The 17279-nt window shown below is 37.2% G+C and overlaps 1 protein-coding gene across 2 annotated transcripts in view; it reads right to left on the bottom strand.

The window, feature by feature from the left end:
* Positions 1–17279, bottom strand: part of FRY (FRY microtubule binding protein) — a 211660-nt gene that overhangs the window by 97151 nt on the left and 97230 nt on the right. For both annotated transcript variants that reach the window (XM_064172809.1, XM_064172802.1), the window contains exons 11-18: positions 16980–17081; positions 14076–14179; positions 13492–13600; positions 12482–12568; positions 10706–10877; positions 8761–8893; positions 4710–4817; positions 334–589 (exon numbers count right to left, since the gene is read on the bottom strand). In XM_064172809.1, the coding sequence (XP_064028879.1) occupies positions 334–589; positions 4710–4817; positions 8761–8893; positions 10706–10877; positions 12482–12568; positions 13492–13600; positions 14076–14179; positions 16980–17081 (1071 nt within the window). The remainder of the gene's footprint in view (positions 1–333; positions 590–4709; positions 4818–8760; positions 8894–10705; positions 10878–12481; positions 12569–13491; positions 13601–14075; positions 14180–16979; positions 17082–17279) is intronic.

The following is a 17279-nucleotide window of genomic DNA, read 5'->3' as shown; positions in this document are numbered from 1 at the left end:
TCATTAGTACTGCCAGTCAGCTTCAGTCCTGGGAAAATGTTCTTCTGCCACATCTACACACACGTATTTCACTTCATGGGCTTTGGTTGATGTGCGTATTTCAGTTTGACATGCATTCCCTTGTGTTGCTCAACAACAATAACATCTACTGCATTACACAAGGGCATAGCTGTCCTCAAAAGACACATGAACTAATTGCCTTAAAAAATCTTATGCAGTGAATACTTATCAGGTGAGTAAACACAAAACACATAAACCACAGCAATACTAAGGAACATAACTTCTGCCTTCAATTACTATAAATGCTCAGACACAGATCTCTTGATATCATACCTCTGCAGATCTGGTTTTTGCCTGTTCAGAAGATTTTCCTGGAGTGTGTATTACAAGCTTCCATTGTGTAAGCAGCTGTAGCAGCAACTTCAGTGAAGTATCAAGAAGGGTATGATGCATATCATTCACTTCGCGTAGCAGAAAATTAGTAAAACCAAAGAGTACATCCTCACGCCAGTCAACAAAGTCAACAAGTAGACCCTGAAGAGAATTCTGTGCAATGTGTCGAAGTTCATCATCCATATGGATAGACAACCTGTAAGTAAACATGAAGGTCAGGTAATAAAACTCTGAGGAGTATTTACTGTGGTCAGGAGTGTACATTTCTCAGTAACTTAACGCTGATGGAAAATTCCCAGTGACAACGCAAATTGCAACGATAATATCATGGTTTCATTATTATTTACCACAACTGACATCCTAAATGTGTTTTTATACTGCAATTTTTCCTAGAGCAGTGCCTGAACATATTCATGGATCCAAGAGAAGTCTTTGTCCCACTCCTAAAAGACAGTATCTTTCAAGTATATAATACAGGAACCTTGCCATGTCCTCAAAATGAATTTATTTTTTATGGCTGGTCTCTTCTCCCAGGCAACCAACAACAGAACAAGGGGACACAGTCTCAAGTTGTGCCAGGGGAAGTACAGGCTGGATGTTAGGAGGAAGTTCTTGCCAGAGAGAGTGATTTGCCATTGGAATGGGCTGCCCAGGGAGGTGGTGTCCCTGGAGGTGTTGAAGAAAAGACTAGATGAGGCACTTAGTGCCATGGTGATCATAGAATCATAGATCATAGAATCATAGAATCAACCAGGTTGGAAGAGACCTCCAAGATCATCCAGGCCAACCTAGCACCCAGCCCTATCCAATCAACTAGACCATGGCACTAAGTGCCTCATCCAGGCTTTTCTTGAAGACTCCCAGGGACGGTGCCTACACCACCTCCCTGGGCAGCCCATTCCAATGGGAAATCACTCGCTCTGTGAAGAACTTCTTCCTAATATCCAGCCTATACCTCCCCTGGCACAACTTAAGACTGTGTCCCCTTGTTCTATTGCTGGTTGCCTGTGAGAAGAGGCCACCCCCCACCTGGCTACAATGCCCCTTCAGGTCTAGTTGACTGGATAGAGCTGGGTGCTAGGTTGGACTGGATGATCTTGGAGGTCTCTTCCAACCTGGTTGATTCTATGACACTTCTATAACTTCTATTTAGTTATGCTAAATAGGTTAGGCTAACAGGTTACTCCATAATCTCATAATTTATATATTTGTTAACTTTTGATATAAAAACAAAAGAAGCACTATACCTCAGCAGCCTAACACTTGAAACAAGTCTTTAGCCAAGAAGCAAATCATAATTATTGAATACCAATATTCAAAAGAAATAAAAAAAGAACATTTGGATTAAAAACTGCTTCATGCTTTAATTTAGGATAGTGAAATGAGAAAAGCAGCCTCAGGACTCCCCATACATTAAAAAACACATAGGACATTCACAAAGTCCTTCTGAAGGATGGTGCAATTCCGGATCCCATTTTCAAATTTTATTTCCTTCTGTATTTGCATTGTGCTGAAGTTCTTTTCAACACAAAAAATCTTCACATGTTCTCTTGACACAAAATTATCAAACCGCTTTTTTGTGGGTAGTTTGGCACAGGAAAGTAAATTCAGATCAGTGTGTTGTGCAGTTTTTTGGTTCATTGCCTTTATGATGCATTTTGTTTTAATTACCCATGAGACAGTAATTTTCTGTAGTGTATTAGAACTCATTTTCAAAGTATTTTATCTACATTTAATCTACAGAGCTGAAAATGAGGACGTAGTATAAAGCAATGGACACAAAGCTAGGGGAAAAAAAAACAACCAAAAGAGCCAAATGGAGTGGAACCAAATTCCATTCAGTTAGAAATGTATGACGAGATGAAGCTCATAACAACTTTGGTTCATTATAGCTGCCTAATTGGGAGGCACAGGACATTTCATGTAAGTCAGAGGAAAACAACTGCCATTAAACTTCACCCCTGGTGAATATGGCTCCAAAAATAACTGTTAAATACCACGTGACTTTCTACACAATTTTGGAAACACAGTATTTTGTAGTGCTAAGAAGAGACCATTTTTGTCTCCTCTTTGGAATGTCAAAACCAGAAAAACAAGCAAAACCCATGAGACTAAGATTAGATCATCCACAAAATGACTTTCACAATGACATAAAGTAGTAACAGAAAAGAGGAGACAAAGGACACACATTTCTTAGCCCAAGTCACTGCACAAGAGATTGTCAAGTGAGATGAAATTCAAATTGAGCATAAGAATGCATCTATGTGTTACCAGTGTATGACAGGCTGCTTGAGGAAGCAAGCAAATGTTAGTTTGTTTGTTTGCACTTGAGTCAGTTTAATTTCAGACCTACTTGGGAATTTGTAATGAATGGTTTCAGTGGGCAGTGAAAGGGCAAAAGGTACAGTATATCCTTGACATCCGCGTTATGGTTTATAATTTGAATACAGCTGTCCTGGAAGAAAGTTTAGCTGCTGAGTTACAGATTCCTTCTGGACATTGCCAAAGGCACATCTGTTGTGAGGATGAAAAATTCAAACTAAGCTGTGAATAAAAGAGCTCATTAACCCAAAGATGTTATTTTATCTCTAAAGGGAGTATTGGACATCTTTCCATCTCAGCAACAGATCTCCACACAAATCCCTGGTAGAACAGGCTCTCAGATTATTTTCAAAACCGGGGAGGAACTGAAACCTCAGCTCTTCCAAGTTTTTTTCCTTGTATTGGTTTTTTAGACATAGGAAAGATAAAATGCTGTAATGCAGTATTGTGTAGAACGCCAATAACTTACCTTCCAGGATTACCATTTCATAAACGGGAGAAGCAGTAATGTGGACACAAAGATTGCTTTGTCACTGTTACTTAAAGCAATATGCTGCAAGAGCCTCCTGGCTCACTTTAGTATCATAATCCACTTAAAGAAATACCAGATGCTGGAATCTTTACCTTGTATAATTGAAATGTAACTGACATTTCTGCACTGACCAGTATCTGTTACCAGAATTATTTGCAATAAGTCACTGATTTGACATCCTGAAACTTGTTTTAGATGTCATGTGTTGTAGACTACCTTGTTCAGTGATCATAGAATCATAGAATCAACCAGGTTGGAAGAGACCTCCAAGATCATCCAGTCCAACCTAGCACCCAGCCCTATCCACTCAACTAGACCATGGCACTAGGTGCCTCATCCAGCCTTCTCTTGAACACCTCCAGGGATGGTTGACTCCACCACCTCCCTGAGCAGCCCATTCCAATGCCAATCACTCTCTCTGGCAAGAACTTCTTCCTAACATCCAGCCTATACCTCCCCTGGCACAACTTGAGACTGTGTCCCCTTGTTCTGTTGCTGGTTGCCTGGGAGAAGAGACCAACTCCCACCTGGCTACAACCTCCCTTCAGGTAGTTGTAGACAGCAATGAGGTCCCCCCTGAGCCTCCTCTTCTCCAGGCTAAACAACCCCAGCTCCCTCAGCCTCTCCTCACAGGGTTTGTGTTCCAGGCCCTTTGCCAGCCTTGTTGCCCTCCCCTGGACACGTTCCAGCATTTCAACATCTCTCTTGAATTGAGGATTCAGTGAAAGGAAGTCAATCTAGGTAAATTCAATGGATCCAAGCAGGGAGGATTTTATATTTAAACTTACCCTTTATTTTATCTCTATTGATACTATTGCTAATACTAATGAAAAATTATCACAAATTTAAAAAGTTTTGGGAAAGATCCCACACCTAGCACAAATAAGTCAAAACTAAATAAATTTCTTCCACTACATAGAAAAGATGTTCTTCCCTGTTTATCAGAATACCGCGATGGTTAAAAGAAGCAATAATAATGGTGAATACCATAAAGACTAGCGAGTAACATGTAACCAACATAGTGACAAAAAAGTTCTTGATGACATATCTATCTACTCTCTCATAAAATTAGTAATTTATGATATAAACATGATCACAGAATCAAGCAGGTTGGAAGAGACCTCCAAGATCACCCAGTTCAACCTATCATCCAGCCCTATCCAGTCAACTAGACCATGGCACCAAGTGCCTCATCCAGGCTTTTCTTCAACACCTCCAGGGATGGTGACTCCACCACCTCCCTGGGCAGCCCATTCCAATGGGAAATCACTCCTTCTGTGAAGAACTTCCTCCTAACATCCAGCCTATACTTCCCCCAGCACAGTGGTAGGACTTCTATTTCTTACGCAATAACAGCAGATCATTTTTGATACGGCTTTGTCCCCGAAAGCATTACATTTTCTATGGCTCAGTTTTCCATTCTTTCCCCTTTGAGCAGTGACTGAATGTTTGAAGAGCTTACCTTGCCAGCAAGTCGATCAGCTCAAGTTTTGACATTCCATCAGGAAGCAACCGAGGAATAGCAGCAACACATGTTCTGAACAGATCGATTTTTGGTTTTCTTTCACCACTGAAAAATTAAACCAGAATTTTGACTAAGCTTAACAAAGACCTGTATAAAATGAGTTCCCTACAGTTTCTTAGAAAAGGGCTGGACATAATGGCGTTGCCCAGAGGTCTACTACGAACATCAGGCCAGAAAGCTGGAAACGATAACTGTAAGAAGGAAACATGAATAAATGTTTCCACTGAATGAATGGCTTTGACTTTGACATTTTTCATGCGTTGTTATCAATACAGTATTCAAACCCCCAAATTATTCATGACTCATTTTTTTCTTTCTAAGAGGAACTGCAGATATAACAAGACGGAGTTACACAAAGTAGGAGGATTCTTCCATCAAGATCAATATTTGTGTCACGCAAGCTTTGGCCACAGATTTTCTCTTGACCTCTGCCTGAGATAGAAGCACTTTAGCAATGACTATCACCTAAAACACGTTTTGGTAGCCCTAAGGCCGCTCTAATTTGTGGAACAACTCAAAGTGGTTGGAGCCCAGCACAAGCCAAAAACTAAGCAGGGCATCCTTCAGTCCTCTAAAGGTAACCCAAGGTTCAGCTGCTGATTATTTTCCCAACAGATTCAGTTGTTTTCTGACTTATTTCCAATATTTTTTGTAAGAATGCAGAAGTCTTGAGACAGACACCCAAGTGTGATATATTTGCTCATTTTTAAATCAATGATCTATTATTTGACAACTCAGTATTGAGGAAATAACCAAAGCGTAACAGCATTTCAAACTGTAGAGGCTTTCCCAGAATGTTCCTCATGATTAGCCTGTAATATGCTTTGGAGGAATCAAAAGAGCAAGGTCCTATTTAGGGATCCTACTACAAACACGCAGAAAAAGGTTAATACTACTTTAATACGCTTCTGATTAAACTAGAAAAGAATGGTGGGAAAGAGACACACTAAGAAACATTACATTGAAAATCACTGACAAACAGAAAATAAACCTAGTTTTCCTGTACCCAGGCCCCTGCCCTGCTTACTACATTACTCTGCCTCTCCACACAACAGAGGATACTGCATTTGGATACCTTATATCTGCGTTCAGGCACAGAGAATGCCTGTGTGTAATACCATCTCACAAATCTAAATTAAGATTTATAGAGCAACACTGAGTATTCAGTGAAATGATGGGTATAGAAAAGGCATAACCTGACATCAGGCTCACTTAATTCAAAGATTAAAGATAGTTTTTAGTGAACAGTATTCTTTCTCTTAACACCCTATATATTTATCAACTGGATCTGCATTACATCAATAAAATGGTTATATGATCTTTATCTATTGACTTGAATTGTACAACAAAGGGAAACTGCTTTCATAATTAATTATCTCTGTCTCACTACATCTGTATTCTAACAGATAAAACTGGAAGGAATGTGTCAGCAATTTGAAAAAGAATAAAATACAGTATCTCATCTGAGAATTTGGTTAGAAACAAACCCCTTTCAAATATTATTGCTAGTGCAAATACTAGTGGATAAATAACTAATGCAAAATACTGTATCTTAATAGTTACAAACAGTAAAGTGCCATTGGTAATTTTATCTGCAGACAAACCAGTGAGTAATGGAAAGTGATTTTTGCAGTTTCCTCATTATCAGTCCCCAGCGAGGGTAAACAGTTTGTGCACACAAAGTAATAGTCTGAGAGGAAACTCTTCTGAAAGCCAATGAGTAATTATGTGTAAACACAAAATCTGCTTATCAGCTGCTGAGAAGACTAGCAGGAGATCCAAAGCTGAATTCCCAAATTGTCTGAGCTACCAGGCACAGCACGCAACGTGTCTGGCAAGCGGGGCCCCACAGGGCTCTGCGGCTCTCTATAGCTGACTCAGGATACAACACGATGAGCTCTGAATGAACATGCTGACAGCTGTCCTCACCTGGAAGCCTGTGTTTCCATACCAGCATTTAGTTCTGGATAGTCAGCAAAAATCTTTGAAGTACTTGCAAGAACAGGTTTGTATGTTAGAAAAACGGATGCCCTATTCTGACTATATTTTGGAAAGCAATTACAACCAGTGTTGAAAGTCATATCCCAGTAGAGGATGCAAAAGATGCTCCTTAGTCAGAATTTAGTAAGATTCCCTTGAGTGGCATTTACTCCTTCAACAATAAGTGCTTAAAGGATTTGTCATTAAATACAGATGCAAGTCTAACACTGCTGAGACACTTCCAGAATCTGTATACTTTAAAACATGACTGTTCATTGCCTAGCTAATTCCTTCTAACTCTCGTTTGATGTAAAACATATCATGGTGTTATTATTTTTTTACAATAACTTTCGGTAAATATGACAAAAGCGAAACAAATGTAGTGTGGTATCCATGTATGAAAGCCAGTAAGAACTCCAAACACATAACTCCAGTGAAGTGTGAAGTTCTGTGAATAAAATGATAAGCAATTACATGAACCCAAAATATTGCCTTTTCTAATTATCATGCACAAAGCAGTTGTGGGCCACTTTGAATGCTGATAGCTGACAGCTAATTATGTTTTCATCAGTTTACATGATTTTAGATCAACTTATAATTAAGCATTCCAGTTGTTGTTTTTTTTTTCTCCTTGGGAAAACAAATAAAAATGTGTTGTAATGTGCTTTTCCTTTCAAGCCTACAAACTAAGTTACAGCTCATCTGGATAAACTGCCCAGCACAAAAATACAGTAATGTACAAGTCTCGTTCTTCTGACTTAAAATCTTTATGTCTTGGATAAAAAATACTACCAAACTGTAAGACTTCCTGAAATTTAAAACTCTTTTAAGTCTATTTGTTCAGTAACTCTGAAAATAAACAACACCAGCGATGCTGAGAGATGATAGAAAGCACATTTATAGTAAAGAACACTTCTTATCTAAGTACTCAAGGTTTTATTACACAATTATCTTTTGGCAACAAAACTCGAATTTCAAAACTCACTTTCCCTCACAAAAAAACTGAATGTCCAAAAATGGTTCTGAAAACTGGCTGTGGCTACTGAACAGAATACTGGGCAGTACTATAACAAAAATAGGAAATATTATTGTATAGCACTATTAGCAGTTTCTATAAACAAAGGCAACACTAAAGACATAAAGAGCTTACAATCTCATTTACACAGTCACAATCCTCTCTAATTAGAGAGGAACGATATTAAAACATAAAGGTAGCATCAGTTGTAAAAGATAGCTGCATTTGGCCAGTGAATACACAGTCAGTGTATTGTGACCACAGGACCTTTTCATTACAGCCTGAATTTCTTTTATCCAGGTTGTTTCTCTTCTAGCATAACTGCCACATTCACCCCTTCAGCAGGAAAGCTGTACAAGGTTGCCTTACAGTTAGGATCTCTACAATCCATGCTCTGCATGTGTCAAATGATGTCTCTGTGTACTTAAAGTCTAACAGATATATGTCCACATTACTAGAATTCTTTTGGGGAGATCTCCCTTGTTTTGGATGAGAGTGTAAAATGCTGCTGTTCAAGACTGGTTGAAATGTATTGCTTTGATTTTGTTCCAGTGAGGCACTGCTTAAATATGAGCCATCAAAAAATGACTTGGATTTTTAATTAAGTTTTGATTACAGGCATGAACAGTAATGGGTATTAAGAAATATGATTAGCAATAGGATTTGAGAATTCCTTGCATTCATTTTGAAGTTCAGTGATGCAAACATACCCTGGAACAGTGTGCTGACAGGTTTTTCACTTTGGGCTTTCAACTTTTACCATATAAACATTCATAGAATTCACATGTGATTTTGGCTACCTCAAGCATTAGTTCACTTCCTAACACTGCAACACTCAGAGAAGTAAAAACAACTTGTCATAAACAGATTTTCAAAGTATATACTAAGTTGGCTGTTCCTATTTCTTGCATTTTTTTCTGATGAGTCATGATAGACAAAGTTTTGAAATGACACCTCAATATTTTATGTGATTTGCTGTTCTTTAGCACTCACGTAATCATGTCTTCAGGTTCTTTGTTAAGCATCTGTATGTTGGTGAGCATCATGCATCGACCCACTTCCTTGTCAAGGTGTCTGAGTATGTTGTCCACGGCTTTCCTTACTTGAGAATAGTATAATGACATACCTGCAATAACATGCATTCTGGTATAATTTGGGGTATTTATAGACACATATATTTTGAAAAGGAAGCAGCTTACTCAGGTTGTGCTGCATGAATTAAAAGAAGTATTTTCTTCATGGAATCATAGAATCAACCAGGTTGGAAGAGACCTCCAAGATCATCCAGTCCAACCTGTCACCCTGCCCTATCCAATCAACTAGACCATGGCACTAAGTGCCTCATCTAGTCTTTTCTTGAAGACCCCCAGGGACGGTGCCTTCCAGTAGTAACAACATCCTAATTCAGAGATAGAATATGTTGCCCTCTCCAAAAAGAATGCTATTATGTATAAAAATAGTACAAGTTATATATATATATATATACACTTACATATATATATATATATATATACACATACTCACACACATATATGTTTTCCTGGAGGGAAAAAAAAAAATCTAGTCAAGATATGCCCCTACACAGTCAAATAAAGCTGCACAGTTTGTTGGATTGTACAATATATTTTGTGGACTTTTCATGGCAGAAAGAAAAGCTCTGATCCAGTAGCAAGGTTTGAAAACTACATACAGATAGAAAAAAGGAACCTGAATGAGCTCCCTTTAAAACCTACTTGACATGGAATCTATTGGCATGATATTTCATGTGAAAAACACCACCAGACATAGAGCTTTAGAGCAGCTGATGGCCATCAAAAACTGAAAAAATAAAATCTGTATTAACTCTTTTTTTTATGTTCATCAAAGGCCAAAATTTTAATTTTCTTAATGAACTTTATATGAACACTGACAAATGCATTTTAATCACGTGTTCTCTAGTCAAAACATTTCCTTTTTGATAAACACAATGTAAACACAGAATTTCAAAATTGCATCAATTTTCAAATCTGATGTGATCAAAAGTTCAGTAGCAAAGTAGAAGGCAAGAGAAGATGTAGGGACTACCTAGCTTAATCATACATGTTATACATGGAATCTAGAATACCATAAAACAGCAAAAATTGCTAATAAAAGGACTTAATAGTGCAAACATTCACTAACAAATGCATGAGGAATGACCAAAACAAACTGAATTAGTGACAGCACTAAATGCTACATCTGTTGTACATGGCAACAGCAGTGGGTATCTTAGTGTTCATTTTCTTGGTATTGGTACAACGATCTAGTCATAGAACAACACAGATCTTTTTCATGGTGCAGAAATAGGCAGGCTTTGTTACATCCATGCAATTTTGGGGACTGAATCAAGTGCTACAGTGAGTAACCAAATTTTCTTTTGTTGTCAGCAAAACCAGGTACTCTCAGGGTACAATTCAGAAGTGTTTCTTCCACAGCACAGGATTATCTCTCTGACCTGACTACAAAAGAAGGCCAAGGTAATAGCACTTTTAACTTAGGCACTTCAGCTTTATTTTACATTTTAAAGCTTTTGTAATTTTCAAAGTGTCACTGCAATTAAAATTACAATCTCCAAGGAATTTTCAAAGCTAGTCCATTTTCTGGCACTGTTTCTAATAAGATGAATAACCATGTCTCAAGACAGCTATTCTGCACTAAAAGGAGCTGTGTACTAAATCTTTCCCTAGAACACAAGGTTTTAGGGGACAACATGACCAAGGACTTTTCCTGAAATAATTAGAAGCAGTAAAAAGTAGCGGTAATTGCCAAATTAAACTAAACACTTAATTAGAACACACAATAAACTCAATGTTTACAATGAAGAAAACAATCAAATACTTTTCAACAGTACATTAGATTCTGGAGACTTTTTCACATTCATTCTCACCCAAGTTTCTAATTTGCCCATTTTCTTACTGACCTATCATTTTAGCTTCCTCCTCCGTAAGAGTTTTGCTCAAATACGTTTTCTTCACCCTGAGAGTGTTTCCAGAGGGAAGGACAGCTCCAGTCACTGGCATTGGAGGTTCACCATCTTTCTGCTGCAAGCTATCAGCAATTACCAAAAATGCTCTCAGACCAATATTCATCCTCTGTAAAGTTCAGAAGATGAATGAGTATCATAAAAAAAACAATCATATACTACTCATATTCTTCAATCACTTTGAAATTCTGAGTATGTACTTAGCAGCAAACAAAGTCAGATCTGCATTGTAAGCAATCATCTCCCCTTTCAAAACTTCATTTGTAAGTATTTTCATTAGCACATTACACTTTTAACTTCAAGATAAAACACGTGGATATGGCCTGCAGTTTTAGTAATGCATCTTAGCTGGGCCTTCAGTTAAACACAAATGTCTTAAGTGGTCCATTATGAAAAAATATCAATAATCATCTCAAAAGGCCCCAGGACTGAAAGAAACGTCTGGAATGGTGCTCAGCACTGTAACTGCAAGCTGGAAACATCAGGAAGATGAGGCTCAGTGACCTGAGTGCCTCCTGGGAATTCATCAGAGGAAAAATTGCAGGCATTGCATTGCAATGATTAGAAGGCCAGAATATTTTGAATTTCCTTAGAACACGTTCTAAAAACTCAGAGGCTGAGCTCCTGACAGTCTCAGAGAGAGGCATATACATAGATTACCTGCAATTTTTTTTTTAAATGCAAAAGTCTACAAATGTCAGAGTAGCCCTCTTGTTTCACTGATTTAGGACTTGAATTGCTATGGAAAAACAGTAAAACTTCAGATACTGAATTAATCAAGATGTGCCTTCCCTATAAGCCTGGCTTCATGCAATGCTAATACAAAACGTCCTTTGCAGGGCCATCCTCAGTCAATACTGCAGGTGACTGACCCAGAATGTGGTAGAGACTGCCTAAGAATTCGATTTCATTGATTTTTTATTCAGTAGAAGAAAGACAATAGCTATGCTCAAAGTAAGGATTGCCTTTCATTTCTGCTGCTTTTCAGAGTAAGAAGTCTAATCTACTTTTCCAAATAAATTTTTTTAATCAAATACCATTTTTTAACTCATTCCATCTTAGCATCTTACTGCAAGATTAATATGGATATATTTTAAGAGGTAGACACAAATGGCTTTTATTTTTCATTCTTAGTTTTCAAATGAAAATGATTTCAGAATGACAAGAAAATAGCTTAGATTCAAGACAATTTTTTATTATTTTACAAGTTTTTAAAAGCTTTTCAAATTTCTCATTTGCTTTCTCTGGGGAAAGAACTACAAAGCTGACTCATGACATCAATGCTAGTAGAGTTTTACTGGTCAAATGGTAAAACTTTACTGACAGTTTTGTTCTTTTAACGGCATCTTCAATTCTTCTTGTATTATACACTCTTTCAGTAAAACTGTTTTGAAATACATTGAAGTTGTTATAGAAAATTTACTTGCATATTACTTGTATATTTATTTGTATATATTGAAGTTGATAGTTCTATTTATCTTTTTGTTTTCTACATTTGTGCTACTTCTTTTCATTGAGGAAACATGAAATAAGCATGAACAATGTGGCACTTCACAGATCAAAGTTCCCAGATATATCTCACCAATAAATCATATTACAGATTCAGGCTGAAACCTGGATAAAGGTGAAAGCATGCTTAGAATACAACCAGAAAGGAAATGCATCACAATACAACGTATTTTAACTAAAAAAAAAAAGAGATGCACATCGTACCTCAGGGTTGAGACTGAAAGCTTTTGCTGGTTTTCCAACACAGAGGAAGTCAAAGATAATTTCTTTCATTGCAAAATCTAAACGTTCCTAAAATAGTAAAAATATTTCAAATCATTAAGTTGGTTACTTCTAATTTTCTGTAAGGCAACAGAATGCTGAAAACCAGTTTAATTGAGATTTCCTTAAATGTACAGAGAACCCAGATCTTCAGAAGTATAGAGAGTGTATTATCAGATCTAAGCCTTCAGCACTACTGTGTGTTGACAAATTAAAAAAATTATGGCATTTAAATGGAAAATGATAAACTTTGAACATAAAGATTTTAATTATTTCATTTAAACTGTGGTAATTATGGTGCTAAGATAGTATTTTACATAAAAGTAGCTTGTTCACAGATGGCACAGTTCAAGGAAGACTTTAAGCATCTGTTTAATTCATTCCTATTCAGAGACTTTAAGTATGTGCTTAAGTGCTTTGCTTAATGGGAATGTTTTCTAAATTTAAATAAAAGAAGACATGAAACTTCCAGCACTGAAGGTTAGATTTATTTTAGCAATTTCAATTTGAACTGATGAAAACTGTATGTGTCAACTACATGCTGAACTTTGTTTTCCTCCAACTCACAGCTTTAGAAGTAGTGTTACTTATTGTCTTATAAAGTATGAGTGAGTACCAGAACAAATGCAACTTAGCATTTTGAACCTGACAGACTGTCAGAGCTTGTCAACAAGCTCATTTTCTGGCTTGCTGGCAATTCCAAAAGTTGACCAATTGAATTGAAGTGAAAATGGGTTTAGCCATTTTCAGTGGAATGAAGTTAATCAAAACCTATTGTTCAAGAGAAGTCTGGCCAGTTCAATCTGTACTTTTACAACTGTCTAGAGGATGGATACTGACAAGAGAGTTGCAAAAATAAAATCAGACAATAGAAGTTCACTTATTTATTAATTTGTTATTGAGAAAACAAATTATTCATTATTTGGAAAGATCCATGCACGGTTCTCCCGTACCTGTGCAATAAACTGTATTATCTTCACAAAGATGTTTAGAGGCATATCTCTTGGCACAACACCACGGGACCCCTTTGGGAAAAGTGTTGTGACAATAGTAATAAGTCGACTATAAAAGAAGAGAAATAGAAAGCGTTAGACAGTTCTAGACTTCCCTTACCATGAAACATACACTGGAAATGCTACTCCGCTTAGGAAGACTAGAATGTATTTCCTTTGAAATGAAAATGCAACAGGGGATCTTGTTCTGATCCTCTGCTACAAATTCAAAGTGATTATTTGCTTTACTACATTACAAGTAACAATAAACAACGAGATGCCACTAAAAATATTTCTAACTTGAACCAGGCAAAGATTTGAGTTTCAGTTCTTCCAAAAGCAGAAACAGTTTATAGAGAAATTTTAATAGGTAGGAGAATAACTGATGGTGCTACAAAAGGGAGTATTTGTTGTGTGCAGTTGAGATTTTTATTTCATAATATTAATAGGTTAAATTAAAAGAAATTCCAAAGAACTATAAAACTTCTTCACCTGCAACATCCACCCCACAAAACCCAATTATCATTACAAATACAGCATGTTACCTTTGGGTAGCTGTGTTGCTTTCACATTTAATTCTGATCATGTAAACCCACAGTAGTCTGTACAGAGATTCCAGTGCAACTCGAGCCATTTTGGGGTCCTTATTCTAGAGAAATATATAACATAACAATAAACTTCAGGCACAAAATAGACAGAAAGTTCTGCACTTCATGGATGTTGAGGCTGAGAGTTTTTATGACGACACTACAAAAAGACACAGCTGCCCAGTACCCCATTCCTGCAGCCTCAAGGTGCTTAGCCATCTGATCTATCTCTCCTGGTATTGCTTCAGTTGTTGAAAAACTCAAACAGCAAGTTATTTAAATTAGATACATTTGAAAACCACCTCAATTTGTCTCAGAATAGAAAATTTCATCTTTAGTGGATTCTGTCAGTTCAAAAGACATTGCCCCGTGGTGAAGACCTGATAGGAAGAACACAGTAGATAAATATAGTGCACAGATTCAAAACTGAAAGGACAAAATCTGTGGATACTAAAGCTGGGTTGAGTCACCAATTGAGCTTCTTCAGTATTTTGAGGGTTTTTGTTGTTGCTCTTCTAGGAAGTTCTTTTTCAACGCCTCCATCTCTTCTGTGACTGGGAAAGAAGTAACTGTACTGCCAGCAGGGAGGTCAATTTTCTTTAATTCTCCCATTTCTGTTTTCTAGTAATAAGGTGTTATGTCTGTCTCACAGCAGCCAAAGGGATACTGTGCTGGTACTCACTAATTCATTCCTAGATAGGCCTTGTTTGATCCCTTCTTTGTACATTAAGTTCAGTATTCTGGGCTCAAGTTGTGCTGGAGTTTTCTGCTTGTCCTATGTGGTTTGGAGACAAGGCATTGTTGTTCTCATTGAGAAAAACTGCTTCTAAATGAAACATGGTGTTTTGACTCTCTCCTATATAGAATTCCTACCTTGAGTAATTTTTCACAAATAAAGTTTAGTTAATGATAAATGTTCCATTTCAAACCCAAGATACTTATTAACTTTTACACTGCTTTCAGCAGGATAGTATGAAATGCCCTTTGGCCAGAATTTGGCTGGGGTCAACTATTTCTAGGTCCTGCCAGCAGTTTCCTTTATTAATTAAAAAGATTTTTTTTCTGTAAGATCAGAGATCCATCAGTTTATGCTAAAATCAGAAATACAACTGCAATATAAACCTTTTAGCTTTCCCAGCCTATACTTGATCTTAATGGTTTGGGGAAGAAGACTGTAGTCTATGGGACATGGAGGCACTTGAACAACTTGATCCATTATGTGGTCATGAGAGCCCACACGAGATTGTGGAGTTCCTCATACTGCCCTGGAGTGCACAACTCTCCTTCTAAACAGAAGGATTTCTCTTCCATGTTGATCTAGTTGTTGGTCCAGCTGCATGAGTTTGGTTTGGGCTTTCAGGTGCCACTTTTAACTGGCAATATGATTGTTTCTATGGTTGGGGCATTTCTTCTCCTGTATTGAGAAGGAGTGGCAAGCCAATTTAATCACGTATCCAGGTACTTTACCTTCCCCCAGAAATAAAGGTGAAATGTGCCACTACACTAATTTACAAGCCCTATGAAGTGAAGTATATGTCAATGAATTACAGGTGGCAAGATGAATTCCAATTTGATGTTCATTTGATAAGGTAGGAGCAACTTTACTTCTATTTTCTCTAATGGTTTTGAATAATTTGTCAGGATCTCCTTTATTTCCAGAAAGGTTTATATTACCAGCTGGCTTGTCACAGATGTTACAGCAGGAGCCACCTTTTCTAAAGCTTGTATGACCTCATAAGACCCAATAAAATAACAACATTTATTTTCTGAATCTCTTTGCAATTAAAGCTCTAATACATGTTCAGTACAAGTAAGTAATTCAGGCACAAGTGGAAAGCAATCTTCAGACAGACTGTGGACATTCTGAAGAGCTACTCTAACAGCATGGTCATAGAATCACAGAATGCATCAGGTTGGAAGAGATCTTTGAAGGTCATTTTGTCCAACTCCCCTGCAGTCAGCAAGGACATATTTAACTAGATCAGGTTGTCATATGAAGACAATCAATACAAATGGTTTCATTATGTCAAAGTACAGCAAGAAAGTAACAGCAAGAAAGGATGATTTATATATATATATCCCATTAATAACCTTGGGAATTCAACTTTTGAAAGCAGAGATAGTTTGCCTCCGAGCTGAGGAAGTATTTGCATGTTCTACCTGTGCCAGCTGCAGAAGCTTCTTAACCACTGACTGGTTCATGAAGTATCAGTTTGGAGGCCCTTCATTAGAGTGAGTGAATTGGTTATCTTCTTAAATTGGCCTTTTCAAGTATGCATAGGGCTTTCTTATGGATCCATTTTAAGAGTGGAAAGGGATATGAGCTATTGCACAAGAAGCATGAACAGTATGTGCTGGACAGGAACTACAGCAGGTTGCAGTGCACAGTTAGTCTTAAACTTCAAAGATCTAACAAACATGGAGGAAACAGAATAGTTTAAGTTTTTTTTAATGCAACTTAGTAGAGTGAAACAGGTAATGGAATCAGTGCCCTGCAACTAATTCCATTCTGATAAAATAATAACAAATATATTGTTTGAGAATGGCTTTGTGAAAAAAAGCAAATTGATACTGGGTGAGTTTAGGTATGCCCCTCCAGCTAATAATTTTTATCAACAGCCTTACGTGTTTCATTGCTGTTTGACTCAAGCTTGATTTGAGTTAGAGAAAGAGAAGAAATTCAAACTAGGCACTTGATACTGAAAATATATCCACAACTAAAGATTTTGTACAGTTAGGAATAAGATTATGTATGGGATGTGATAACAGTAATCATCCTGCACATTACCTAAAATGGATTTCCAACAGATCAATGGTACACACTGAAGTTTTAATATAATAATAAAACAAGAAGATACTAACCTTGAGATTGGATAAGCAGTTGTTGAGGAAAATATGCCATCTGTTTAAAAAGAACTGCTTCTGACTGACACAAAGCAGGCATGTTACCAACGGGTACAAAGCCTAAACAGGAAACGGATGTCAACAGTGCATTATTTGCATGCCTACACAACATAAAAGCAACTTAATACACCTAATGTAAACTTTGAACTCTTAACTCCTCCATTTTGTGCAATACAATTACCCAACATAACACATTAAATAGTACCATTTAAAAGGAACCTTTCTTTGATGCTGTTACAGATATGTTGTTCTGGTGAA

The sequence above is a fragment of the Pogoniulus pusillus genome, chromosome 3 (assembly GCF_015220805.1).
Source record: "Pogoniulus pusillus isolate bPogPus1 chromosome 3, bPogPus1.pri, whole genome shotgun sequence".
NCBI lineage: Eukaryota > Metazoa > Chordata > Aves > Piciformes > Lybiidae > Pogoniulus > Pogoniulus pusillus.
The sequence above is the reverse complement of the archived record's forward strand: the minus strand, read 5'-3'. Positions and strand labels throughout refer to the sequence as shown.